Here is a 27350-nt window from a genome sequence, read left to right on the forward strand (position 1 = left end):
CAGAACCTTGTCGTTTTTAAGTTGTCGTCATTAACATACCATTCCGTGACGTCAGTGGTGCTTCCTTTATAATCATTAATTAACCAGTTACCATTCTATAACACTTATATACATCAAGTAACATTTCTTACAAATGCTCTTGTATAGCTGTAGTTTCATGAGATATAGGTTGTTTCGATAAATGAGATTAATAAATATGACTCGAGAATTATAAAAGTGATCAAATGCACAAATATCAGAAACCAGATATCAGCATAATAATATTTAACCTATTTACTACAACGGTCGACTAAGGTCGATCAAAAACAAACCAGAATAACCAGCACTTTTCAGTGGCCATTGGTGGTGACTGTGGAGCAGTAGGTACAGTATGCATTACATGTATCATAACGCATGAAGACTTATGATGTGTGAGGATTGAGTGATTGGTAAAAAATATATTATGTAAATACACTTTGCACCACTGCCACACCATGTGTTGACTTGTAAACTACGCTCACATAAAAAAGTGATTCTGACTACGCTCACATCCATTTCGGCCGCATGCTATGGTAAATATTGAGTCGGGTGGGAGAGATAGGACACTTTTTCATTCTATTTTCTCGTCCCATTTGGTAGCAACAAAGGAACATTCAGTGTAATATGCAACATATCCGCACGAACCCCATAGACTGGCGTTACTTGTTTAAAACACGGTCAGGACACTTGGATAGTATGTGCTAAACCCACCACAATTTGCGAGTAATTACAGTCTGCTTTTTAATCTGTATCTCTGTTTTGCAGAAGCTTGATTTTAGTTATTTACGTCTCGCGACGATGTTCATGCGGTAGACTTTATTCGTCAGTTCTGCCCACGTGATCAATGGTAAACAAAGCGTCATTTTGCAAAACGAACGTTAATGTGTGTTTAGTGCTTATTCTGTTTAAACGCGTATTTAAAACCGACTATACGCGTATGTATTGTGAATCAGCACATCGGTTGATTATTTACGAATGCTGTTTCTAATATAGCTCAAGTTTTACAGCTAGATGTGCCTGTATGTTAGCCATGTCAGTTTTACATTAAGTACGTTATGGTTTAACTTAGAGCAGAGCAATATATTTCAGACGTTAATGTAGTTAGTTTTACTGCTGATAATCTGATAGAATCTGTAATGAACAAGTCTGCATATTTCAAGAGTGTGGGAGTGCTTACAAACTCCTTCAATGCCTGCCTTCTTACTATGCTTCTGTGCTCGTGCTACAGTCCGGAGCGAGTGCCGCATGCCTATCTGGGACCTATTGGTTCTGTATATCGTTATGTTACTTATACCAACGGTACCGTCGGCCAGGTGGTCTTTCATTTCCTAATTTTTGCTCATCTGTACGAGGCAAGCATGGCAGTCAAGATAATGTCACAAAAAGGAGTCACTGACACAATGGCGCTGTTCAAGTGGTTTTTCCAGACATTTATCAATGGATTCTTTTCTCTTAAACTTGCCAAAAAATATAAACCAACGTCCCCCAAAGATTAAACGTTTAATGTTTACATTTACATGCGTTTTAAAATACTATGGAACGTATAATTACCCTTTAATATTAGAATGCTGCTACTACGTTGGAATTTTGCGTACGCACTATATATAAAAAATGAGAATAAATAAACTATATTATCAATGTATTTCGTATATGAATGTTTATGAAGTGGGACGAGATTCTTCTACGACCCACATTCCCCCACGTAAAGTTAAACCAAGACCTTCTTGTTTCAACCGCTCTTCTCGCTGCTTCTCTTTTTCTGCGATCTTTCTCTTCTCCTCCTTTTTCTCTTTAACAATTTCAGCCTCTTTTCTCCAGTGACCAAGATTCTCTTTTCCACGGATTGCCAATGGCTCACAAGATGGGAGGACCCGGGCCAAAGACTCAAAACATTTGATGGAGACGTTTGAATAAAATCCGACCTGACCTTCTGCCAGATCCTCTTCCAGTGCTCTGTCCATCATTGGAAGCAAAGGTTTGATCCCAAGCTTTTTCCTCTGATCGCCCTCTTCCCAAAACTCATAATGAAGATCCAGAAGGTTTTGTCTCGTTACACTCCAGTCTTTAGCTGAAGAACTCAAGTCACATGCGGTCATCATTAAACCAATGGCGCTTGTCCTAATAAATTAGGACAAAGTTGAGGTGATAAATGTTTAAAAAAATTAACTACTAATCACAAAAATAATAAAAATGTTCTAAATCAAGATTACACCATCATGCTGTGTTTTTCGAGTTCAAGAATTAGATTGTTATTAATTATTATTATTTTGGTTGACTTACAAAACATACCAAATTAATAATACCTGTGCTGCTGATTATCGAAGTCAAATTCTCCTTGGGTTAAAAGTTCTTCTATCTGGCCCCTATTGCCAAAATACAATGCTAGATCCGTAGCTAGAATTGCTTCTTTCAACACATACATTGCCTTTTCGTATTCCTCGTTAGTCATGTTTTGAAACACCTTGCTTTCTTTTCGACCGAGAATATCTTTCGCCATACTAATGTGATGATATTCCATTGTGGATGCTGGATACAGTAGTGCTAGTGGATGCGAGGTTTTCTGCAAAAACTGGTTTGATCTTGCTCTGTGGTCCAGATCATGACATACGCAAGCAACTAGCAATGCATATCTCTCAACTTCGTCAAAAATTTCTAAATTTTGCTTCAACATACAGAACATCGCGTGTGTGACCGTCATAGCGTGTTGCCAGTTATGATATTGTATGTCACGGTAGTTCTCACGGACAGTCAGGATAAAATCAGTCATGACGTTTGCTGAGGGCAGCAAATGAGATCCACTACCAGCTAGTTCAATAACCATGTTAATGAAATAACTCATGAGCTTTTTATCAAGATGAAACAGAGAGAAATGGAACCTAAACCAAAGTATATCAACTTTGACAAAGTATCATCGTAATTTTGTTATACTAAACACAGGGTATTTCTTTCTGGGTGCCAAAACACAATGTGTGTGGTATGTTGGCGTCGTCGTTTTAATACAATAACCTCACTTTTAGCGACTAAAAAAATGTACCCTCAACATTTTCTTTTCTAAATATAATGTAATCCCTTGTTTACTTTTTGCGAAAAAATTGAAGCCGATATATAAATTTCATCACATTATACCTGTCAAAGTTGGGGGGCAAAACAAAAGTTTCATCGTCTTTCTGTGCCTTAATTAACTCATTGTAATCTGCCTTTGAGTATTGACTGTGGTAAAAATATTTCTCCTTCAGTATTGCATGCCTGCATTGATCTTTTTGCAGTCTAGTATGGACCTGGAAATTAGAACAAAAATACCACTGTTCCAATGGTCTATTGGCCGTTGAGGAAGATAAACGTATATAAAGAGCCTGTATAACTATTACATACCTAATTGGCAACTAACTACTAGACCATTTAGTGATTCGATTCGCGTCTTCAGATTTGCGCCTCTATCGTGTCTAACATACAAATATTTCTATATTCCGCAGGTTTTTGGCCCGTAATACTTTGTTCTTTTCTCTTACTGATTTACATATTCTGCAATATTTACCTTTGAATAACGCAAAGCAAGTGCGCAGAACACCGCAAACATCTGAAAGTTGTTCTGATCGTTCATGGTAAAAGAACCCCCATCTTTCCTGTTTATCATCTCAACAACTCCATAAACTTCGTCGTTACTCATGATTGGTATGCAGAGGATGCTTTTTGTGGTGTACCCTGTCATAGTATGATACTTTATTACATCAAAAAGGTTGCAACTTAAGTTGTATTATCCACTGCTTGAGTGTTGTTAGTTATAAATTTAATCGGGCTGCCCTGATGCTTCTATAAAAAGCATTTATGTGAAACCTGTAGCTTTGTCCACTGCCCGGTTAAACCTGGGATCCGAATAAGCGTCGGGAATGTTCAATGTTTGCTTCGTTCTCACTGATGCACCCGCTATTCCCTTTGTTACTGAAAAACTGAATGCATGCATTATCTTCGTTACTTCGCTGCTACAGGATGTAATACGCAAAACAAAATTGTCTGTTGTACTGTGTGTAACTCACCGCAACTCAGTTTTCTTTGAAAATACGCTCTTTCCATCCATAACCTCGCCATTGTCGAATAAGTTAGAGTAGAGTTCACCAGCTTCTTTATCGTGGAGAAACAAGGCACATCTATCTGCTGATACCAACGTCTTAGCAAACCTGTATGATAAATAAATAAATAAAGCTGCGCTACATATTCTTGTTACATTGAGTGTTACGCAATGTGTATGCTGCATGGTCTTGTGGGGGCTGCTCTAACTGCCTAACATAGACTGCTGTATATAGACTTTCTGTATTAATGATCGATATATAGTAGGGTGGGGGAAGATGAGACACCTTTAGCACATAATATTTAGATATTCCTATAGTAGTTTAAACAATTAACGACGGTCTATGGGAGTCCCATCTTCCCCCACCTACTAGATACCAATTAAAAGACACATTGGCTAATAGGATTCGCTCTTAAACACAATAGAGTACCAACAAAATGCACCAACGGTTTCACCACAATACCACCACGTTAACTGTACAACAACTGAAGTAACGCGCGTTTTATCCAATTTTAGTTCCGATGTAAACGTTGAATGAGAAAAAGGCGCACTCGCGCCACGAAGAATAATTATCAGAAAAGGGAAAATACGCGCGAAGACTAATTATCAGGAAAAGCAAAAAACGTGTTCTTAAAGTCGCAACCACATAAAAGCTTCAAATAAAACAAAGAAGAAGTATTTTATCTGAAAACATGATGTTACAGTAGTATAGAAAACCTTGCCACAGGGGATAATAAGTGATCAACCTAATGCGAATTTTAAAAATATATATTATTCTTTTATCGTTTGATATCAAGTTATAAATTCAGAATTCGATTAAAACCTCATTATATGCTGAATGATATTGTCCACGTCTGTAATATCATCAAGGTATGTTCTCGAGACTTGAAGAAGAAAATTGCTCATGGCGTTTTGTTGTTCTAGTCCACTGCTTACTTGTGTTTTGTCTATTGCCATGGTTGCCCAAGTTAGCGTCGTCTGTAGGCAGAGCAGTAATGTATTATTATCACAAAAGTTGCAATGCCGCTTTTATTACCTGAGCCATCGCTAGAGTTTCAAATGTATATTCTGCATTGTGCCACGCGCGACAAAATTCTACTACACCAATTAGATCACCGTTTGGTAACGCTACAGGCAGACACATCACCGATACAGCGGCTGAAAAAGTCTCTCGTATACTTTCGGTTATTTAAAATAAAAATGACGTGCATACCAGATTCAAGGGTAGAAGTTCCCTTCGGAAATCTCTCATCCATAGTTATGTCGTCAATAGTTACAGATTGTTGGGTGCTTGCAACATGTGAAGCAACTGTGCCACCTTCCTCTACAGGATAACTTGGAAGAATGGAAGTTCTGTGTACAACTCAAATCAGAATCGTGGTTTTTGACTTTTATCACACTGACACACTGTTATTGACTTTATTGGCCCGTTAATATTTTCTCCGGAAGTTTTTGTAAAATTTCGGCTGGTGTAAAAATCCAGATTAGGGGGCTTTAACGTAACATTTTTAGCAAACTCTATTTGTAAAATTAAAATCGAACAAATTTTTTGTTAATAGTTCTTCTATACCTGCTTTCTGGTGGTGGATCGTTTTGCCACTGTGGTAGTTCTGGATTATACAAATGGATTGTATCACAAGTCCCACCAACCGCGTAAAACGTGAAACTCGTAGACATCGTTGATGTTTGTAGATGGGAACATAGCATGTACAAAGGATGCAAATAATTTCCAGTTGATATCTGCATATATAAAATATTGGGGCTGGTAAAGGAGGCTATATACACTCATTAGCAGAAGGCCGTGGCCAGATGTTGGGCAGCCCTATGATAACATATTCGTGCAGAAATTTTAACAAAAATGTCTATACGGCAATAACACGTATTGTACAGGAAAAATCAACGGGCTTTACCTTTTCAAAAAGTAACTCGCTGTTGTTATAAATCGATTTAGTTTCCTTTTCTAGTATTCGCTGTTGATCACTGACTTGTTGCACGCCAACATCGCCCAAAGATTTTAATTTACCTTCACCAGCAACACTATCATTTTGTAACTGGGACCTTTTTTTAGTACACCATCTGTTAAGTGTCTCCAAGCGCACATTTGCAATGATATATTCTTCAAATGCGCATGAATCTAAATTCGAAGGATCAAGCTTTGTCAATCCTGTGAGTTGACCAACGCATCGATTTAGTTCTGGGGATGAAATATCACGATCATCAAACTGGGGGCTTTGGGTACATCTTTGACCAGGAAATGGAAGCCGAGGTTGAGTTCTCATTTGACGATAAGCCCACGGAGATGTCATGCTTGGTTGCTTTATTGACGAATTCCAAATTGTATAGCATTTGGTCTTTTCGCCGTACTCCACATTGGTGCTTAATTATGCTGGTGAATAAAATGTACACCGGAAGGAATATGTTTATGCGCGCACATTGTAATGTTATACGTCATATTGGTGGTTTGATAAGTTTTTTTTTATATAAAGCAGTTACAGTAAAAGTCACAACACAACCGTAAGCCGAGTATTACGAACATACTTAGGGCAGTGACCTAATGGCAGCAGCGCAATGTCTCATATCATTGATCAGTAATCTGTCTGTGTAAAGCCACTGTGTATCGCCTGTTAAATGTAGTGTTTCCTGTGTGTTAACTGCTAAAGCAGTGGCTTTAGGGTTCGTGTTACCAATAGCTTTGGTTGTTTTGTTTAAAAATATATGAAGGAGAGTTTAGTTTTCTATAGCATTATAGATTTTCGTTATATGAAATGCATTAAGTTTGATATTTTAGCATATCCACTTTAGCTTTCTTTAAAAAATTTCAGGACACCCAGTCAACTGTAGTACCACACAAAAAGAGATGGGCTCTGTTGGTGCTGGTTGTGGATTAATTGGAGGTGTATTTTCAGTTTCATTTCTCTTTATCACTTGTCTATATGGATCCATTTTCATATATGGACCTGTGCTACCACTGATGGTTATATGGCCTTGGCTATATAGAAGAGTGGTTGAGGTTCTTAGCTCAATGTGGCAGACACAAATTGTGGTAAGCATTCTTTTAGAAGTAGTAGTTCACTTGTCGTTGAAGTATAGCTCCTGTTTAATATAAATAGCAGCCTGGTACAAGTTTACTAGTTGCCTTGTTATTTAGAATTAAACTGAGGATAAATAAAAATGTCTTTAACTAGCAATAAATGCTGAGTTAATGCTGAAACCATAATTTTTTATACTTTTGTGTGTAGTTTTTTCATTATTGTTATTTTTTTGGCAAAATGGTTGTTTAAAATTGACTTAAATTTGCTGCCTTCTTTTTCATGTCTTCCTGTGCCAATCATGATGTGCAGACTTGTTTTGGTAAGTTTGTTTTGTCCTGTTGTTTATGTTTTGAATTTTTGTAGTAATAAACTCATGTTGGGGATTTTATCGAATCATGGCAAACGTTCTAACTTGCATTTCAGAACTTCTGCAAGGAATGAAAGTTGTTGTCACTGGAGATGCAATCCAACGTCATGAGAAGACGATGGTGTTGATGAATCACAGAACCAGACTTGACTGGTTGTATTTCTTTCCCTATGTGTTCCACGCTCGTATCCTTAACAGGCAGAAAATCGCACTGAAGTCAATGTTGAAATGGATTCCAGGGTTGGGTAAGACACATTGTAACTCAATTCACAGTTTTATAAGCGTGACAATTTATGAATGTAGAGTAATTCGTGGGCATAAAGGTTTTAAAATTAGAAGTAAAACATATAGATGCTTTAAAAATACATTAAAAATAAAATTACAAATGCTTGAAATTCTACTTTTTATAGTCGCTGTTATAGTTCTGTAATTGCAATGTATAGTATAGTATTATAATTTACTATATACTCTAAAGTGCACCACCCAAATTTCTGTTTAAAAATCCAGTATGCCTACAAATTAAAACCATTTAAAAGCTCATTTAGTTACATATATGAATTATCTTAGTAATTGGGTATAATATTATTTACGATTATTTTCTTTGGTATACGTTGTGCTTTTTAAATATATTTTTTATATTTTGAAGGTTGGGCCATGCAAGTTGCAGGTTATATATTCCTTGATAGGCAATGGGAAGCTGACCAAGTTCATATTAGCAACATTCTGAGCTATTTTGTTGAACTCGAATCAAAACCAAATATTTTATTTTTCGCTGAAGGTATGGGTTTTGTTTTATTTCAACTTGGTTTGACATTACATTGGTTTTAGTTCGATAAAGCCAGCAGATGTTTTATTGATTATATTCTCATCAAGTAACAAAAGCATGTTTAAATGTGGTAAATTGATCAAGCTTTGTAAAACTTGGAAAATGGCCAGCAGTATAGGTGTTTATCATACTGGTGTATGGAAACTGCTTATTATGCATTAAGATTATTTAAAATTAACATTATGTTGTTCTGTTTATAGGAACTGATTTTAATGAAGGAAGTAAGAAAAGAAGCAAAGAATATGCTCGGAAAAGTGGTTTAACTGAGTTTGAGTACGTGCTTCAACCAAGAACTACCGGTTTCACATACTTTGTCAACCATTTGCGAAATAGTAGGTTGTTTTTCCATTAGCTACTAGTCTATTGCAAAACAACCTTACGCACATTTCCTGCCCAGTTGTGGCAAACAAATAGGAAAATGTGGGCTGGTGTGCTAACGGTTACATTAACTAAGGGTTGTGTGCTTTGTGCAGCTATACATTGTGCAGCTGTTAAAACTAGTCATATATACTACAACATCTGATTTAACAAAATAGTAAACATGTAGTCCAATAAACATATAGTCATTTTAACAATAAAAAACTTTTTAAAAGTTTTCCTATACTTTGTATTAGATAGATATTACATATTGTTGAATGCATTTCAGATTTATGTTGCTAGCTGAACAGATTTAGGTATCTTATGTTTCAGGAAAAGAGCATTTCCTTAATTACTCAATTCATTCAGACGTCATGGTATAGCATTTATATTTATCAAATACCCTTATGTATTCTATTCTATAAGTGTAAAGCCTTAACAGCAAGGCAATGAAAACAGGAATTTAGGCCGCAATTGGCGAATTATTAAACAGGCCATAGCACATGTTGTATAATGTCCTAATCAAGCATTTGTAAAGTGTAAACTATATGTTTCACATAAAACACTCATGTGTTTTTGCATATGTTCCATGAGTAATCATGATAGCACTCTCATTTACTACACGATAACTTTGTTTACTCATGTCATGATTTAATATCCTTCTAGTCAGTGGCATACACGCTGTACATGATGTCACGATTGCGTACCCGTACGAGATCCTGCATAATGAGCTCGAACTAATAAAAGCAGGGGCGCCTCGTGCTGTTCATTTTCACATCAAGCGTTATTCAATATCCGAGGTAAGACTTTAAATTTTGCCCAGCGTTATACTCAAAAGCATGCAGATAATTTGACAGCCACTTGTCCTTCATTGATAACACTGATAAATGTTCTAACGCGCAGTAGGACTCCAGCCATATGGTGTTTGCCGGACCTATTTTACTACAACATCAAAAATAACAATCAAATCGTTTTTAAATATATGTATACTAGCGTGCGTTATGCAATATTATTATTGTATAACTAGTTGCCGGAAGACCAGGATGAATTAGGCAAATGGTGTCAGAATCTTTGGGCTGAAAAGGAAGCTTTGTTGAAAGAATATTATTCTGAACCCAATCCCGATCTCCGGCGTTTTAAGTGCGAGAAAAAACCACCGCAGGATCCGAGAACCTTCTTGCTCATCCTAGGTTTCTGTGCGTGGTCGGCGATCACTGTTTTCTGTACCTACCTTGTCGTTGTCAGTTCATTTGCGCGCTATTACGCATTGATGATGATTCTATTTTATTTGAGCTCCGGTTACCTGCTTGGCGGAGTCGAAAAGCTCGAGATGATTTTGTTTGAACAGTTTAAAAAGCCTCGTCCTTTGTGGGGGCGTAGAAACAGCGGTCGCGGAGAAATAGGCGGTGGCGACGCTTATTATACTCGATTAAACCGTTCATAAGAAGACACCAAATAAGCATTATTTTATATTCGCAATCGACGTTGTAATTGCTTCGTGTATGCTCACTGCTCAATCAATAATTTGCACCCAATTTAGATTATTAATTCAATTTTACGCTTTGGTTTGACTATTTTATCAACTTCCGCAAAAATCGTGAAGTTTTAATTTAGTCAAACAGGTTTCATTTTTGAAACCTTTAAAAGTGACAGTTGTTGCAGTAAAATTGTGTGATATTTATTTATTCGTTGTTCCGCACTGTCAGCAAACGTTAACTAAACGTATCGTAACAGCAATTCGAATAGTAATGAAACTTTAATAATTGTTTTGCGTGTTAAACACATTCGTGTATTGTTTAACGTTTTTAACAGTTTGTTGTTGCCCACCCTCCCTGTTGAATAAATGTCATTCACTTGTCAACAGTTTGCCAATTGTAACACTTATTAGAATAAAGTCAGCCAAATAATTTCATCCAAGATTGAAAAAATGTCCCATCTTTCCCACCCTACTATACATCAATAATTTGCGCTGTTTTCACTTATTTCTGGTTTATACTATTCACCTATCCCAGAATATTGAACATCAAAAAAAAGACATAATTAGTATAATTGACAGTTATTGACAGTCAGATGTTGCTTAATTCGTGTGATGAAAATCTATCCCCATAAACATTAAGCGGTTTTGTATAGATTAAGCAAGTAGATTATGAGTAGTTTTATTCCCGTTAAATGAAGCGTGACCTACTCAATACATATTGGGCAAGCCGTAAAGGACACATCAAAATGGTCTCCTGCTGAGAATGTTAGCAACGAGAAATATATTTAGCATACTCGGAAGTGCAGAATGACAAACCTGAGGCCAATTGCCCCAGTTAATTACAGTTAATAGTGCGCGGTACTTATTATTTGTCGCTGCTATTATTTAATGAGCCAACAAACAGCAATTTTGAACTTTGGAACATATGCTAAACAAACTGTGTTAAATCATATTTAGCACCCCGTGTCTTAGTGATGTTGTTATTTGCGAAAGAGCAGGCATAAGCCGACGCACCGTGTGCAACAACTTAAAGTTTTAATTCTAAGCCGTGTTTATTAAACCACGGCCTACTATGGGCCTATAAGTGATATCTCTAGTAGACTGTGGATAAACATAGAGAGTATATATTATAAAAAATGGTTTGTTGTTTTCTTTGTAAATTTAAATTTACGCCCGGATTTTAAGTCCAAATGACTGTTTTCGGCCTTCTTTTGTACAAGTTTAAAATCTGTAAGTGGTCAGCATATATAGTCTATTATTTGGTTTCCCAGTAAACATTCCAATTTCTGTTCCAATATTTGCATTGATGAGATTGAAGAGAAAGTAACGCTATAACATAATGAAAACGACAATCGAGTCACAAATGAGTAAACAACAATCTTCTCTGAGAAGCCTGTTGTTCGGTCGATTTAATCCACTTTAGAAGAGCTCGAAGGATATGGGATATAACACGATAATTTAAGCATTAATAGGTTATTGGTAATAACGTGCATTGAGATTTATAAAGACGTAATATACAGCAATAGATAGTTTGAGTGAGGCATTAATTTCAAAAAAAGTTTACGGCGTAACGCATCACTGTTGCGATTATTGCGTCACAATACATATTAACTGTTGCCAAGAAGGGTTTAGCTTCCTAGTATTTGTGTTTTAAATTACCTGGAAATGTCGCCGTTAAATGAATTTTCAAATGAAACCGAAAAAGAAAGTAAAGAAACCGATAACTTAGAGGACACCCCAGTTAACGAGGTTAAGGTAGGGTATTTTTGTAGCCGTTAATACGCTTATTCTGTTGTTTAATCGTTATATGCAATTTAATAACTGTTATTTACATTGACCACAGTAAACTATATATATATATACAGTTTGTACTTTTACAGTTTAGCTGTACCGATTTGGTTTTAATGTCTCATTTACTTACAACGCTGTTCCTTTATTGTGTCCCGAAGTAATAAATAATTTAATGTGAACAGTTTAAACTTTAAACAACGTCAGTTAATCTAAACTAAAGCGTTTATTGTATTTTAATTCGAATCATATAAGCCTATACTAGGGAGATATTCTGATTAATGAGTTAAGAAATAGTTAGTAAAATCACTTTATTTAAGTAGTAAGCTAAGTAAATTCACTTTAGTTTATATATAGGTGTCCGAAACTGCCATAGTGGATGATCCTTTACCAATTGTTCAATTAACAGACGAAGAAGCGTATGATACAGATTTAGAAATAGAAGGTTGGTGTTTTATGTTAGGTGTATGAATTAGGTACGTAGTTCATAACTTGATAAAATCAACTGATCGTTTGTTTTTGGTTAATTATTAAGCTGTAAGCTTATATACATCGCCTTAATTACGACGGACAACACGATTACAAACAATCCACACAACATACATTGCGATTTTTATATACTTTTCTTTTTGGTGATGGTTTTATTCAAAAAAAAATTAAAAACTTTGTTTTGATAATATTTGTTTCTTGTAGATGAAGGTAGAACCGCATATCGCAGTTTTACAGCTGTTGACATTTACTTTAAATCCTGTGAGCAACTCGGTGTCGTGCCTGCTTCTTATTTCGTAACCCACCTTCAACATGAAGTTATGAATATGAGCCATCATGGATTGGGGCCAAATGGAACAAAAGCCATAGCTGCGCCCCTTGTGGTAACTGTTACAAGATATGCTACCGCCGTATATGAATTCTATATGCTTAAAAATATTTCATATTGTGTTCTTTTGAAATCACAATATGTTATACACCCAACACCACAAAAAATGAGCACATTGATTAGAGCTGGCCAAGCGCAGAATACGGATTCGCGTGATGACTGCTGCCACCGTTGTGGGCGTATGTGTTCTTGGGCAAAATTAGTGGCCCATTTAGATTAATAGTCTATTGTGGGTTGTCCAAATTGTGAGCCGTATATTAAAATAAACGAAAAAAACTTTTTAAAAATATTTGAACATGTTTTATACACACTCTGCAGATAAACACTTCAATTTTGGAATTAAACATCGAGGATAATTGGATAACAGCCGAGGGTATGAGAGATATAGCGGATATGTTAATGGAAAACTGCTACATTTCTATTCTGGTAAGTCGAAGTTACACGATCATTGTCCATTGACCCACTTTGTTTTAAAATGGGATTAGCGTGGCCATAAAACCGGCACGCCGTATGACTTCTCGTTGAAGCGCAATAAATCAGCTTGCTTGGCCTTGTAATACCACAGAGTATATAAAAGATCTATAGAGTAAGCAAATATGTTATATTGCCAAAGTTATGATTGTAAACTGTTTAACAAACATCCTGAACTTTAGAACATATCTCACAACAAACTTGGATCCGAAGGCGCCCGCTACGTTGGTGAGATGCTGCAGGAGAACACTACTTTGCGGACGCTTAATATTTCCCGTAATGATTTTAAAGATTCTGACGGCCAGTACTTCGCAGAGGCGTTGCGTCAAAACTTCAGGTTAAAAGTAAGTCGTTCATGGTTACAGTCAAGTGATGCAATAGTATATACTAAATAATGCAGATACGCAAGAGGCGGTGGTTTATCGCCTATATAGGGCTTAGGCGCTGTGTTCTATGCTCGGTGCTATTACCACTGTGGGTGTGTTTGTACTATAGGGCAAGACCTTAACAAACTTGTTGTCTGCTCCGCCACGCGATAATAAACCATTATCTTACATTAATAGGAGCTTGACATCAGTGGAAACGAGTTTTGTGAATTGGGCGGTGAATGGATGGGTCAAGCTATTGCTGCTAACGAAGCGATTGAAACACTTAATCTCAGCTGGAATCACCTGAGATTAAAGGTATGTACCGTATGGTTCAAGTGATGTAAAATACGCAGTTTCAGTAACTGCATGAACGCTAAAATAGTGTTATCTTCTATTTTGCTACAATTGTGTCACACATTTGAATCAAACCTATTTTATAGTGGCTTTGTGTAATAAGTAGCATTCAAACTTGACTGCAGTGTTTTACTGTTACATTTAGGGAGCACTTGCAGTGTGTGCTGGTATGAAATCAAACATCACTGTGAAAACTCTCGATCTATCATGGAATGGTTTTGCCGATGAAGGAGCTATGGCGATGGGAGAGGCGTTGAAAACCAACAACACATTAGTTTGGCTCGACCTCAGCTTTAACAGGATTTCAGATAAAGGTAGCGAAAAATAAAGGAGTTCTGTTGCCCACATGGGTGCGTGTTTGTACCAACATAACCGAAAGAAATACTGCCTGGCGAAAATTGCTTTTATAGATTAAACTTTAATATAAAAAACTAGGACTCGTTACAACTTTAATGAGTGTTATAAAGCATAGCCTACCACTGCACAACATTATAGAAAAAAAAGTCACACCACCTATTGCAAATGTAAATTAGACATAGCCTACCAGTGGACAACATTGCGCAAATGTTACGATTAACTGTTACCACTAGGTTTAACCATGTTGGCAAAGGGTCTTGAGGTAAACGACACTCTACGAACGTTAAGGATCGGCGACAACCCATTCGGTGAGGAAGGAGCACTTTTGCTTATAAATGCAATCTTTAAAAACGAAAAATCGGCGATTGAAGATTTGGATTTGAAGGTAGTTATTTAACCATATATAAGGACATTCCACATAACTATGCATGGTATAGCAACAACGTGACGCAGTGTTGAGAACGCCTATGGATCGGCGCATATATGTTTTCGAGGCTCGTTTGGTTACTGTCTCGCTAACAGCCTTTTCAAAATTACAAATATAATTTGGCAATAGGAAAATAACAATAAGCTAAAGATGGCTTACGCTCTTTGTTTGTTTCATCAGAGCGTCCGCGTAAACAGAGAGTTTCTTGAGTTGGCGGAAAAATTACGCGGAAGAACTTCGTCGCTGGGTGGCAGTAGAACATCTTTCACGTTCACCGTGAAAAGCAGTGATGCTTCGACTGAACAAAGGGAGCAGAAAATTTCCCGAGAAGAGGCCGACCCAATGATGGTTATGCAGGTAAGCTGAAATTAATAGTTAATGGACCACTTCTGGATTTCCACAACATATTTTTAGAGGTATTATATACCCTAAAGGCCTATGGCGTATAACAAAGTAACTCTGATAGCACTTATAGTTAATAATAACTAGGGTGGTAATTTAAAACATGTAAAACTGATCGGGGTATTATGTACAACATACCCACGTACACTATTGCTAGATAACAACTTCCAAGTCCTATGGAACTCTTCTGGTAATTTATTTCTTTGCTAACCAACTTTTCATACTCCAGTCGCCTTTACCACGTCAACACCACTCCCGAATAAAGCTTGTTTATTATTTACAATACAGAAATTTTTGGAAGACAAGAGGCTTCGGTTGGTTGACTTGTTCCGAAACTTTGACAAGGATCTTAGTTGGAAGATATCTCCTGCCGAGTTCAAGAAAGGAATCACAGACGCTGAAATTCCATTCACCAAACTTCAGCTTAAGAATTTAATGAACAGTCTAGACATCGACACTGATGGCCAGGTTAATTACAGGTAAGAAATTTAACCCATATCTTTCTGTAAGGGAGGATATGTACAGTCCTATATACGATGATAGCTTCTATTTGATTGATCGCTGTTATCCTTCTACTTGTGGCGTGGAAACGACAGGAGTTATAAATAACGCGGTTGTTCCGTTTCACACTCCTCGTGTTCGCTCACAAGTTAGCCTACCACTTGTTTTGAGATTTAAACACCCCAACTTTTATAATGTTTCCTGTCAAAAGTATTTCTGGCCATTATAAACGTAGTGTGCCCAAATATTGCCATTATTTATTTTAGCTTGACCTGTTTGTTTTGTTATTACCAGAACGCTAGTAAAGGAAGAATGAAGACTTCAAGTTGAGTTTACAGTGTGTTCAATACAGAACCAGAATATCGTACAGATATGTAGTTGAGAATTACAAATACAGTGGTTGCATTTGTGGAAGTATATTTAACGCAGAACAGTCGCAAGCATTTCTAAACAGGTTTACTGATACTGCCCAAGTTAGTTTATATACAGGAAGTCATAGAATAAGGAACTGGACAGGTTTGTCAAGTTATCTGTTTTGAAAGTTCTTGTACTGATCAATTTTTTTATTTAGGGAACTTCTTATTGGGAAAAAAGAGGCAGTGTTAAAACTACGTGAACAAAGAAGGAAGGAGGTCCGCAGGAAAGCAAAGGAAGTCGAAAAAACTGAGAACTTTCTTTCTGTGTGGCAAGAGGCGGTTAAAGCAACTACACCAATCCACAGTAGAGACAATTCGCCTTCAGCCTCGCCACTAAGTAGCAGAAGTCTTGTGGTTGGAACACCGGGGACCAAAAGCAGCAACGTCGTGGCTGAAGCAAGTCGCCGATTAAAAAAAGGGCGACGCAAGTCCAAACATGGCGCAAAGTTGAGTCCGTCTACCACTCCCCGCAGTGGTTACGATGACGAGATTCAAACGAGCGCTCCACATCATAAAGATTTCGGAATTAATAAACAATTAACACGCGGAGATACGGAATTACAACCCGTTACGTTACTGATACCAGATGTAGAACGTACTGCGAAAATTTCAAACCAAAAAGTTTCCAAAGATGCAAGCAGACTATCCTCTCGCTTCAGAAGAACAGCCGGAATTCCGAACTCCAGAAAAATCCCCCTAACCTAGTTTTTCACCAAAACATATATTCCACCACTTCATGTACTTAGTATCCGTTTATTCAACACACATCTAGTTGTATTCCATAGTTACATACTATAGAGGTGTCGCAATTGAGAGTTTTGGTAATATGCACCATTTTGCACTTAAAATATTTGCCAAACATTTAAAAAGTGTTAATGCAACAATGTAATACAAGCAAAGAGGCTAAACTTAGTTTCTTAAGTAACTACATGTATTTAAATGTGTTTTAAGTTTAAGATTTGAAGATCACAGTTGTTCCAGGAGACAACTTTAGTGCAGACAAGTCAACTTCAGCATCAGCGCTATAATCACTGCTTGCAACGACCACCTAGTTAAAAAAATGAATAAGTTTAAAGAATCTTTTTATGATTTACACTAGTACAAAAAAAACTGCAAAAAATATTTCAAAGATATATTTCAGAAAGTTCTGGCTGGCTATTACCTTTGTCTTTTTCACAAGGTTGTCATCCTTATCAAGCAATCCACCAGCTACATTAACAGCAACGGTTTGCTCTGTAGGACTCATGTTGCTCACAACAAGCACTGCAGCCTTTGTTGTCCACTTACGCAGGAATGCAACCACAGCATCATTACCTATTAAAAATAAAAATGCGGTAAATAACAATCAGAACTTTTAATTCTGTATCAGCATCAAATGTTTTTGTAGTAAAAATGGGGTAAATAAAAGCTCAAATAAACAACAGTCAGAATACTTGACTGAACAGCAGCATCAAATGGGTTTGTAACTTGTATTGAGACAATTCACTTACGACTTACCTATGTCAAGGAAATTAAATGTTGTATCAGCATCTTGTGTATCGTATCTCAGTGCTTGTAGGCATTGGATGCCTGCCACACGAAGTACTGTAACTCCTTTTGTTGTCAACAAAGTATTCTGGTTTGTATTTTCTGGGATGCTCTGTGAAGACACGTTTTATGTTAAAAATACGGTAGTCTAACAAAAGTAAATGTTTGGTTGTATCTGTTTTTTTAAACCGAAAAAAAACCTGTGAAATAGCGAATTTGACTACGAAGAAGTTCAAGCAAACCGAGATGATTAGGTTGTTTATGTTTGAAAACTAACAACATCTTACTTCCTCTGTAATTGTTTCTGGCCACTCAAATACAGAAGACTGTGCTCCAATTTCATCTCCAGAACGAAGCACTGGGACTCCGGGAAGAGTAAGAACAAGTAAATTCAAACCAGAAGCTGTTTTGTTGCCATATTTCTCTTCTGCCAATGGTCCCCCAAGTGGGCTGACCTAAGATAGTTTTGCGTTAAGTATTTTGTTACATTTTGAAGTCAAATACATTACGTACTGTGTAGGCAGAGATGGAACGAGATTGGCTTCTCCAAGCAGTGATAGAATTCTGAATTAGTTTACCAGAGTTCGCCTTGTTCACTTCCATAGCTGGCCCAGCATTAACCTGCACAGGGCTAGGAATTGTGTTTGTACCATTCACAGATAGATCGGACAGCATTTGAGTTGCTGGCTGAGCAGATGAGTAAAGGAACAACGCCCTAAAAAGCATATGTTTAGTTACATGCTAACTGAAAAAATAAATGCCTTCTTTGATGGCATCTATACTTGTATTGTATTGTTGTATGTGACTTTACTCTGTTACCTTGGAACAGTAGCATTTGAGTCTTCAATATATTTTTTCCAAATTTTATTTGTTAAAATATCTGATTCTTGAACATTTGCAAGATCCCGCAGTTGAACTCCATCAATTCCCTTATTAAACCAACTTCCAACCAGATCCTAAACACAAAAACAATTCCTGTTTAAACCAGTTTTTCATGCATTTATACAGACTGCTAATACACAGCAGTCTATACAGGCTCCATAATATATTTATTTTGTATGTTTAGATTCTTACCATTGCATATTCACTGGCTTTTGCATTTCCATAGTTAATAAATGCAAGATTAGCGTCACTTTTGCTTGCTTTATAATTTGAGCCACGAGCTTCATTGTAAACCCATTGAAACTTTGAATCCTATCAAATATACCTTGTTAAATATATACTACAACAGGTTATTGGATATTAAGAAAAAATACACACTTCTTGGTTTAAATCAGTTGAGTTAGGTCTCCAAATGAAGAAGTCGCACAGATTTCCTGTGCAACCAGAAACAGCTGAGGTTTGGAAATAAGTGTGGCTTATTGACAGTGTGTCAATGACCAAATCCACCATAAGTTTCATTGCTGGAATAAATTGTTTCAATTAATAACTGTAGACAAACACTTTGCATTAAATCTTACATTTATCTTCCATTGCTTTTTTCAAATCATCAAAACCTGGAAGGTTTCCTGTTGGGTCTCCAGCACCACTTACAAGCACTGCATCAGATTTCAGAGACTGGATGTATGGCAAATGGTTTTCCATTCCTGCACAAGAACAATACATTAGATTAGAAGCACAAAATAAACCAAAAACTGGACTAGGACAGTTATGGCCAAGCTTTCATACCTTTAAAGTCGGCGGCAAATTCAGCAACATCAGCTTCGTATACAACAGTATCTTGATACCATTGTGGGACGGGTTCTGGTTTACAACGAGGAGCATTCACGACAATTAGGATAGCACCAACCAGCATGGCAATCCACACAAGCCAGAAAAGGATGAACAAAACCCAGCGAGCTCGTACCCATTTCGGTTCATTGGAAATAGCTAAAAACAAAAAAAAACAATTAGATCCGCCACTATTCTAACATGCCTTGTTTTTCCTTTATCTTTTACAAAGTAAATTGAAGCATCATAAAACGATTAAGGCTATGCAGCTTATAAACTTGTACAAAGTAAATTTAACCCTCCGAAAAATAAAAGTTAAAAATGACCGGAACAAATAATTCTTGACACAGGTTTCTATTCAATTTAATTAATTACCTAAGAGTTCCTCTTTCTTTAATCCAGTAAAACGATCCTTTTCTGGTTCTTCTTTTTTTAGAAGTTCAACTTTAACCTCTGGGTTAAGCTCCTTCGTTTCGTCTGACATGTCCCCCATTTCAACATCAATTGGCTTTTCTGGGCTTCCCATATTTTAAGTTTGTATGTCAGAATTCTGAACAAATAATAACTACACGAACAGAACGTCTAATCAGAAATCCTCGCGTTCGATAATGAGGCAAGAAGCGAGAAGGGCGGCTGTTGCCGGTCTCGCTTATTGGATGACGCAATATTTCGAGACAGAACCGGTTTAAACCGGTTTCGAGACGGGAACTTAAAGCAACCATTTTGGTCGTGTATGGTGTAAAAGGTAAAAGTACACTTACTACAGCAATATTCATTGGCAATATTTTGCTTGAAATGTATTTAAAATATTAAACAACATGCGCTATTTTATAATTTAGTTTAGACTGATGTTTAATGGCCAAAATAACGTATATTTGGTTGCCGTGAAACACTAAAACACCCCACCGCCGGTATTGGTTTTGTATGCAGTTTGTATCCTGCTTCGTCACGGCTTTAGCCCAAACAAAGACCAAGAAAAGTGCTGATCAAAACGCCGAGTGATGATGATACAGCATAAATGTTGGACAACGCTGCGTCTTCTATGTTGATATTCACGTATTGTCGTATTGCCTATGTTGCTGCGCTTTGGTTTAGTCAATTTAAATTTTAAAATTGCTTGGTAAAAATCTTTGGTAAAGTTATCGTTGTCGAACCATTTTCGGCTTTTCTACTTGTCTTCGTTTGTTTATGGTGTTGTTTCCTGCGAGGTTTGAAACCAATTGTTTGGAATCGATGTGACTAGTCTTACACAAAGTCCATAGAAATCACTCTTTCTGATTTCTATGGACTTTGGTCTTACATATCGTTGTACTCCCATGCAGTTTTGTGCAGGCCGTATTTGGATGAAAACGATTTAGACGTTTTGTTGTTGATGATGACAACTCCATTGGCATTTTTGATTTGTTATATAGAGTAAAATTCATTTGTAACAAATGTAGTCCAAATCTGAAGTTAAACAACATGCGGTGTATAAATTCCCAGTCAAACACTTTCTTCATGTCGACTACGAGGAGTGCTCGTGGTAGGTTTACTGCATTAGCATTTCCGATATAATGCTGTTTCGCAGATACGTTTCGCCAGGAAGAAATAACCGAGGGTACACTGGCTTCAAGTCGCTTATTGATACATGGTAATATTTTGTGGTCGATGTTTAGATGTATTTCCTTGACTCTGGGTTGACAGTTGTGCGGTTGCGCATTCCACTCTATTTTATTTCTATGTTTTTGAGCATGTAAGTGGACTTAAAGTACTTATGAAGTACATATTTGTGTGTTTGTACGTGTGAGCGTGTTAGCTGGTGCACTCTTTTAGTGTTGCCGTCTGATAGGAGGCCCCTTATCTGCTGAACCTAATATTACCAGCTATTTTTGTCAGTCACTGCTATAGTACATATTGTATGTCAGTGAAATATATGCAATGAAACCATGGCGAACATATGCTGGATCCGATTTTGTTATTCTACACTCTATTGTTTGTGTACTTCGTCTAAAAAGGTCGAATCTTTCAACGATTCTGTATTGTCGTAATCGCTTGATAAACACGCTTTGTTGGTACACATATACTCGAGTAATATTAACACGCCGTATAATATGCGCATAAAATAAATATTTACCATTTTATTGTCTTAATATTATGTATAACCATCCCCACGAGACTATTTTTTTAAATAAAACGTCATGTATAGCGTGCTTGGGACGATGGTCACGTCACAATTACGCTACGATGTCGATACGGTGTCAGCGCATTGTCATGACCCCGCGTTCGGTGCGATTACGTCAGCTTTGATTCTGAGCTGTGTCACGGTCAGGTTGTTTCGTGGACGTCGCCGTTAGTTTAGTGTTGCCGTCTAGCTAATTTCGGTTTCAATCTACTTTATGTAAATTTTGATCTTGCTCGCTTTCAGTATTAACGAATAAACAACCACGTGCAACGTATTTAATGTGTTGTTTTTTTCTTAGTTTAAACGAATCTGAAACCGCTTGAATCATTCCGCACGTGGGCAGTAGAGGTATAAACATATTAGAAATGCAACATTGAACTGTTTAGTTGACTAAAATATAGTCTAGGATTATTTGTGAATGTATATATTGTTTAACTCTGGAAATTAGGCTATAATCAACATATGTTGTTAGGCCACAATTTTATTTTTTTTAAACGCGCTCTCTCATTAGAGCTTGGCTCTCTTGTTGTTGTAATTGGGGCGCCCTCTATACAGCAACATAGATATATAAAGAGCCGCATGTGTGCCGTGTGGTGTACTGTAGTTTGTATAATGTACATCTCAAATTAAAGTGGTAAGTTTGCACGTGTAATCGTTTTATTTACTTTTGTGATTTTTAAGGTACTAAACGTAAATCGACTTTGGACTTTTTTTCTTTTACGAGTGTATACAGTATAACACGGCCATACAACGTGTTTTAATCTAGAATATAATGCGATTTTATTTATCCTATACATTCGACTGTATAAAAAATATTCATGCAATTAATAAATCCAAATAAAATCTTGAAAAACATGTGTATGTGGTTTTTATTTAATAACTTTGCTTGATTTTTTGTAGAAACTTATTTCTCTGATCTACAAAATATTACATACGTAACCATCAAACCATGAAGGTAAAAGTTCTATCTAGAAACCCTGATGATTACCTGCGAGAAACTAAACGTGACATACACAAAGGTGAGGTGTATTTCTAATATATTCTCTAAAAACTTTAAAGTATGGTATAAATAGGTACGAACAGCGCCACGACACAGTGGTTAGCATGCCCGCCTTTAACCCAGCGATTGTTGTTTCAAGGTTCGCGGTTGCTACCGTTATGGACGTATGTGTCCTTGGGCAAGACACTTAATTGCAATTGCTCCAACCTAGTGGTCACTAATGGGTTGTCTGCCATATAGAAAAGCAATCACTGACAAAGCTACCTAGGGGTAACTCGTATGCTGGCACACGATGTATGAACAGAATATCTGTGTTAATAACGACTGTCGCTTTTTTGCCTGTGCAAATATAAAGCAAGTTATAAGGTTTATTCATAGAACCTACCCTAACATGAATTTTCATTGCAGTTTTCCGCAACTACAACCCTGTCCTCCACCCCTTTGAGGCTCCAAGAGAGTATATGAGAGCTTTGAATGCTACGAAACTTGACAGAGTCTTTGCTAAACCGTTTCTAGCTTCACTAGATGGACACCGTGACGGTGTTTGCTGCTTATGTAAACATAGAAAGAGATTGAGTTATTTATTTTCGGGATCCTGTGATGGAGAGGTCCGGAATACTTATGTTTTTAAATAATCCATCCATTATGACATATGCTGATTTTTAACTTATTGCCTTTTTATTCCTTCATTTTTGTCACAGAAGGATAATAGTCATTAAATTCCTCTAACTTAGTGGTCACTAATGTGCTGTCTTTCGTTTATAATATTATATATATATATATATTAATATATATATATATATTAATATATATTATAGTAATTTTAATTACAACCTAATTTATTGCTCTTTTTAGATACGTCAATGGAATCTCACTAACAGGCAATGTATCCGAACATTACAAGGTCATACTGGGTTTGTAAGAGGTTTAGCATGTTCACCAGATGGAAAGAGGTTCATATCAGTTGGTGATGATAAAACAGTAAAACATTGGAACTCAGATCCTCTCAGTGAAGAAAGAGACATTCCTATCAACACAGTGGTAGCTAAGGTAATCGAGCTCTTGGCCATGTCTTTACACTGATTTGCTTTACTAATAATAAAAAATGCAGTGGCATTAGCCTTTGTGTGTAGTAAGTTAATTTAGGGAAATCTTACGCAACTTAGACCTTTACATTCGAGATGTAATAGTATGCCATCTGTCATGTGGCAGAATATTACTGTTACAAAATAGAACATGTTTTTTGTTTTTTTCTTTTGTTTCTGTTCTTATGCAAAACTCAACATCTGTTTAACTGAGTCTTTTATATTATAATTGTATTTAAAAAACAAACATTTACCAGTATACATGAAGAGAAAGATATTTTTTAGATATGAAAGGATTTTATAAGAGGTTAAACTTTTATTTAGTCCCTGTATACTGGTGTTGATCACCATTGGACGGATTCAATATATGCAACATGTGGACAATCTGTTGATATTTGGAATATGGAACGTTCAGAACCTGTCAGAGTTTATAAATGGGGGATGGATTCAATTCAAAGTGTCAAGTTTAATCCTGTTGAAACTAATCTGTGTATAAGCACAGTTTCTGACCGAAGCATCAGACTTTATGACATTAGAGCTGCGGTGCCTCTCAATAAAGTAACATTAAAACTTCGAAGTAATGTTGCTGTGTGGAATCCCATGGAAGCATACAATTTCACTGCTGCCAATGAAGACCATAAGTAAGAATTTACCAATAAGTCCATGAACTATAAGTGTAGATCCGATCAATGGGAAATTATTACTCATTGTCAGAATAGAAAATCACTACCAATGCTGTATAATAGACAATGCCATTTATTTAATACTTGCAGCTTATATACATTTGATATGAGAAAATTGGATTTTGCATTGAATGTCCACACCGATCACACCGATGCTGTGCTTGATGTTGATTATTCACCAACTGGTCGCGAACTTGTATCTGGGAGCTACGATAGGTAAGACAATATTTAGGTTAATATGTAGAATTGCATACACAATACCCATACCCATTTTCTTTTGTAATATATATCTATAATAAGGTATTTGAATCAATATGTTTGGTTTTGTCTGTTGGGCAACAAAGCTATTGGTTATAACAAAAGTGCTCTATTTCATACAACTTTATTACTTTCATCATATATTAAGATACAATTTCTTAACTTTATAGCCTGTAAATAAACTGTTTTGTTAACTTTTGTAACGTGAATAAGAATGTTGTATTTTTTTAAGGACGATACGAATATTTCCTGTGTCTGGTACTGGTCATAGTAGGGAAGTGTATCATACAAAACGAATGCAACGCGTATTTACTGTAAAGTGGTCAGCTGATAACAGGTAAATTAGATTGCTGGTTTTAGATTTGTGTGGCATTTGATTTGTAAATCAGTAAAACCACCAATTAAAATTGCTGCATAGTTTCAACTGGTTTAATTTTTTTTTAACTCTACATTTTTATCTGTTTTACTCAGGTATATTTTATCTGGATCTGATGAAACAAATATTCGAATGTGGAAAGCAAGGGCATCAGAGAAACTTGGAAGGGTAAAATATGACTGAGTTTTGTTATCAATTTTAACTTTAATGATTTGTTACTTAGGCAATTCACTAAATTATTCTTTGTGTATTGAATGTACTTGTTATCTCAAATCAAACTGTGGATTGTGTATTAGAAGCATTATTGTAAATTAAGGCAACTTTTTTACAATTTTATTTAGTGACTGTTTAAAAAAGTAATGCTTTTTAAAAAATGTTTTCTATACTTTAGTCCAATCAATGTTTTGACATATGATTATATCTAATATTGCCTATTCAATAATTTAGATGACGCCTCGTGAAAAAGCAGCTGCTGATTATAATGAAAAATTAAAGCTGAAATATGCCTACCATCCTCAAGTAAAGAGAATTGCACGCCACAGGTAAAAAAAAGATTTTAATATTTCATACATGATAGTCAGCGATACATAATTTAAAAGAGTTTTTTAAACAGGATAATTTATGAGCGTGCTATATTTAAAAATTATTTCAGACAACTATAAATGAGAATGGGTAATTAATAATATTGTAATATAATTAACTTCTTTTGCAATGTGGCTAAAATCTGATATGTGATGTACTGACACTTATTTGCGTTTATACAAACAAATATATTTTTGGTGTACTAACTCTGAATATTACAGACATGTACCTAAAACTATTTATCAAGCTATGAAAGAAAAGAAATTGATAAAAGATTCTCAACGGAAAAAGTAAGTTTAATAAATCAAAGTCAATTTTATTTCTCCAAATATGTTTAATATGTTCAAAAGATGTAATTTGTTGTGGTAATTACTACCAAAAATTAAAAACCCTGAATTCAAGGCATTGGTATGTCCAATATCCATGCTGCATGTTACTTGTGTAAATTTTGTGTTAACTTTCATTCGATTGAATTTAAGGGTGAACTATTACCACTTAAACCTTTTTCATTGGATTTTGTCGTAACAGTATATTACCATTTGCAGAGAGCAAAATCTGAGAGCCAACAGCAAGCCAGGGACTGTTCCACGGGTGCCAGAAAAATTAAAACACATTGTTTTGCCACCACAAGAGTAAATTGTTACAACAAAAGTTTTATTACAATTAACAACACAGTGAAGAACATTGACATAATAAAATACTGTATTACCAACAACATTATGTGTATTTATCTTAATGGCATGTCTTGCAATATATGATTAATGAACATTGTTAAATATGTAGAATGTGTTACAACAACTTAAACATTAAAACAACATGAATAAAGCAATATACCATAAAAGCGATTACACAGATTGGTATGGCCATTCCATCAAAAAATATCTGTAAAACAGCATTGTACTTGGTGTAGCGATTGCGATTAGGTATACGGTCACAGCAAAGCAGTTGGCCCTAAAAAGTACAAATAGTAAGGTCTTATTCGTGTAGACGAAAATAAAACTTTCTAAAGTAAGTAGCAATAGGTGAACATCAGTGTATTTACCATTTCCACTTAAAAGAAGAACTCCGTCTCTTTCTGTTATAGTAGGCATCGTTCATATTAACTTCCATTCTTTCAACAGGGACCCGTTGATGCAGGTTGTGTTGACTGTATTCGTTCAAGGACTCCAGCTCGGAAAAGTCAGAAGTTGTATCTATTCGATCCATTGCATTCTTCGGCGCAGAATATTGCAAATGGTCAATTGGTCAATTACACAACAGTGCGATACACGTTTTTTCGAAATCAAACTACTTTATCAGAATTGTTTTTTTTTTCACAACAAAAAAAAGGTTATTTCCAAAGCTAAACATTTTTGGCTGCTTTATTACAAATTTGATATTTTTACCCATTTTGAGTGATTTAGCTAGGTGAAAGGCATTTCGTAATAAATTGTAATGGAAATTTGTCGGCAACACGTCCATTTACTGAAGCGTGACGATTTTAGTCACAGCATAGATATCTTAGCACATGATTGAATATCCCGTGTATGGAACACACAGAAATAAAAAAGAGTAGAACACGCAACTGCCCAAAACCGTGATGTATTCTTTTTTCTATTCACGCGACCTCCAACTCCGTCCCCATTCCGCTTGGTCTCCATTGTAAAAGATAGGCGCATAGTATTTTTGGCGGGTTTTAGCTGTTTTTTTCAAAAACTACACCAACTAATCAAGTTTATTAAGCCAGTTTAATTATTTAGTAGGTTAACGCTTACAGTTTACCACTTGTTTAGAAAATTTATTTATTTAATAAATTTAATTAAAAATCTTTAAACAAACGGTTTGTTTGAAATATATAGTTTAGAAAATAGTTGTTTTACCCTAT

At 36.0% G+C, this 27350-nt stretch overlaps 5 protein-coding genes and 1 long non-coding RNA gene across 7 annotated transcripts; 3 read left to right on the forward strand and 3 right to left on the reverse strand.

Annotated features, from left to right (window-relative positions):
• Nucleotides 1-1427: 1427 nt before the first annotated feature.
• Nucleotides 1428-6489, reverse strand: LOC100184573 (cAMP and cAMP-inhibited cGMP 3',5'-cyclic phosphodiesterase 10A). Its single transcript, XM_018816947.2, has 11 exons — nt 5995-6489; nt 5655-5824; nt 5298-5437; nt 5121-5242; nt 4908-5062; nt 4053-4193; nt 3853-3965; nt 3554-3720; nt 3145-3296; nt 2322-2894; nt 1428-2136 (listed from the first exon to the last, which is right to left on the reverse strand). Exons 1-11 carry the CDS (start codon nt 6388-6390, stop codon nt 1677-1679), a joined length of 2589 nt encoding a protein of 862 aa, XP_018672492.1. The 5' UTR covers nt 6391-6489; the 3' UTR covers nt 1428-1676.
• Nucleotides 6466-10527, forward strand: LOC100186248 (lysocardiolipin acyltransferase 1). The gene is made up of 8 exons (XM_009859300.3): nt 6466-6519; nt 6907-7127; nt 7426-7435; nt 7540-7728; nt 8130-8261; nt 8510-8641; nt 9333-9466; nt 9694-10527. The coding sequence occupies exons 2-8, from the start codon at nt 6942-6944 to the stop codon at nt 10108-10110; spliced, it is 1200 nt and encodes a 399-aa protein (XP_009857602.1). The 5' UTR covers nt 6466-6519; nt 6907-6941; the 3' UTR covers nt 10111-10527.
• Nucleotides 10528-10655: 128 nt separating this feature from the next.
• On the forward strand, nt 10656-16978 carry LOC100183078 (leucine-rich repeat-containing protein 74A). 2 transcript variants are annotated; one of them, XM_009859301.3, is made up of 11 exons: nt 10656-11898; nt 12289-12376; nt 12625-12803; nt 13127-13234; nt 13462-13623; nt 13843-13962; nt 14147-14315; nt 14592-14743; nt 14966-15142; nt 15476-15666; nt 15983-16055. In XM_009859301.3, the coding sequence occupies exons 1-11, from the start codon at nt 11809-11811 to the stop codon at nt 16002-16004; spliced, it is 1458 nt and encodes a 485-aa protein (XP_009857603.1). In that variant the 5' UTR covers nt 10656-11808; the 3' UTR covers nt 16005-16055. The 2 variants fall into 2 exon arrangements, with proteins under 2 accessions (XP_009857603.1, XP_002120047.1); XM_002120011.5 differs by lacking the exon at nt 15983-16055 and adding an exon at nt 16260-16978 and having other exon boundaries at nt 11283-11898.
• On the reverse strand, nt 16844-20543 carry LOC100180722 (4F2 cell-surface antigen heavy chain). Its single transcript, XM_002120548.2, has 11 exons — nt 19717-20543; nt 19300-19500; nt 19092-19217; nt 18892-19034; nt 18706-18825; nt 18451-18587; nt 18145-18346; nt 17919-18086; nt 17602-17743; nt 17267-17418; nt 16844-17152 (listed from the first exon to the last, which is right to left on the reverse strand). Exons 1-11 carry the CDS (start codon nt 19865-19867, stop codon nt 17057-17059), a joined length of 1638 nt encoding a protein of 545 aa, XP_002120584.1. The 5' UTR covers nt 19868-20543; the 3' UTR covers nt 16844-17056.
• Nucleotides 20544-22028: 1485 nt separating this feature from the next.
• Nucleotides 22029-26322, forward strand: LOC100183873 (DDB1- and CUL4-associated factor 13). The gene is made up of 11 exons (XM_002121534.5): nt 22029-22136; nt 22403-22521; nt 22911-23110; nt 23358-23552; nt 23912-24228; nt 24361-24486; nt 24761-24865; nt 25000-25072; nt 25352-25446; nt 25708-25776; nt 26032-26322. The coding sequence occupies exons 2-11, from the start codon at nt 22452-22454 to the stop codon at nt 26120-26122; spliced, it is 1341 nt and encodes a 446-aa protein (XP_002121570.1). The 5' UTR covers nt 22029-22136; nt 22403-22451; the 3' UTR covers nt 26123-26322.
• Nucleotides 26120-26961, reverse strand: LOC104265387. Its single transcript, XR_717124.3, has 2 exons — nt 26529-26961; nt 26120-26437 (listed from the first exon to the last, which is right to left on the reverse strand). It is a non-coding gene; the product is annotated as an uncharacterized LOC104265387 (long non-coding RNA).
• Between the last annotated feature and the right edge of the window lie 389 nt (nt 26962-27350).

Source organism: Ciona intestinalis, chromosome 2, assembly GCF_000224145.3.
Source record: "Ciona intestinalis chromosome 2, KH, whole genome shotgun sequence".
NCBI lineage: Eukaryota > Metazoa > Chordata > Ascidiacea > Phlebobranchia > Cionidae > Ciona > Ciona intestinalis.

Excerpts from the sequence above, each read along its gene's own strand:
- LOC100184573 (XM_018816947.2), bottom strand. The coding sequence starts at position 6,390 with ATGACATCTCCGTGGGCTTATCGTCAAATGAGAACTCAACCTCGGCTT. Across the intron at positions 5,063-5,120 it reads AAACTCTAGCGATGGCTCAG|ACGACGCTAACTTGGGCAAC; the intron begins GTAATAAAAGCG and ends CTCTGCCTACAG. Across the intron at positions 3,966-4,052 it reads TCAAAGAAAACTGAGTTGCG|TTTTTCAGTAACAAAGGGAA; the intron begins GTGAGTTACACA and ends GCATGCATTCAG.
- LOC100186248 (XM_009859300.3), top strand. The coding sequence starts at position 6,942 with ATGGGCTCTGTTGGTGCTGGTTGTGGATTAATTGGAGGTGTATTTTCA. Across the intron at positions 8,262-8,509 it reads TATTTTATTTTTCGCTGAAG|GAACTGATTTTAATGAAGGA; the intron begins GTATGGGTTTTG and ends TTCTGTTTATAG. Across the intron at positions 9,467-9,693 it reads AGCGTTATTCAATATCCGAG|TTGCCGGAAGACCAGGATGA; the intron begins GTAAGACTTTAA and ends TTGTATAACTAG.
- LOC100183078 (XM_002120011.5), top strand. The coding sequence starts at position 11,809 with ATGTCGCCGTTAAATGAATTTTCAAATGAAACCGAAAAAGAAAGTAAA. Across the intron at positions 13,624-13,842 it reads GTCAAAACTTCAGGTTAAAA|GAGCTTGACATCAGTGGAAA; the intron begins GTAAGTCGTTCA and ends TTACATTAATAG. Across the intron at positions 15,143-15,475 it reads ACCCAATGATGGTTATGCAG|AAATTTTTGGAAGACAAGAG; the intron begins GTAAGCTGAAAT and ends TTTACAATACAG.
- LOC100180722 (XM_002120548.2), bottom strand. The coding sequence starts at position 19,867 with ATGGGAAGCCCAGAAAAGCCAATTGATGTTGAAATGGGGGACATGTCA. Across the intron at positions 19,218-19,299 it reads ATTTGCCGCCGACTTTAAAG|GAATGGAAAACCATTTGCCA; the intron begins GTATGAAAGCTT and ends GTTCTTGTGCAG. Across the intron at positions 18,826-18,891 it reads CAACTGATTTAAACCAAGAA|GATTCAAAGTTTCAATGGGT; the intron begins GTGTGTATTTTT and ends TATATTTGATAG.
- LOC100183873 (XM_002121534.5), top strand. The coding sequence starts at position 22,452 with ATGAAGGTAAAAGTTCTATCTAGAAACCCTGATGATTACCTGCGAGAA. Across the intron at positions 23,111-23,357 it reads CGGGATCCTGTGATGGAGAG|ATACGTCAATGGAATCTCAC; the intron begins GTCCGGAATACT and ends TGCTCTTTTTAG. Across the intron at positions 25,777-26,031 it reads AAAGATTCTCAACGGAAAAA|AGAGCAAAATCTGAGAGCCA; the intron begins GTAAGTTTAATA and ends TACCATTTGCAG.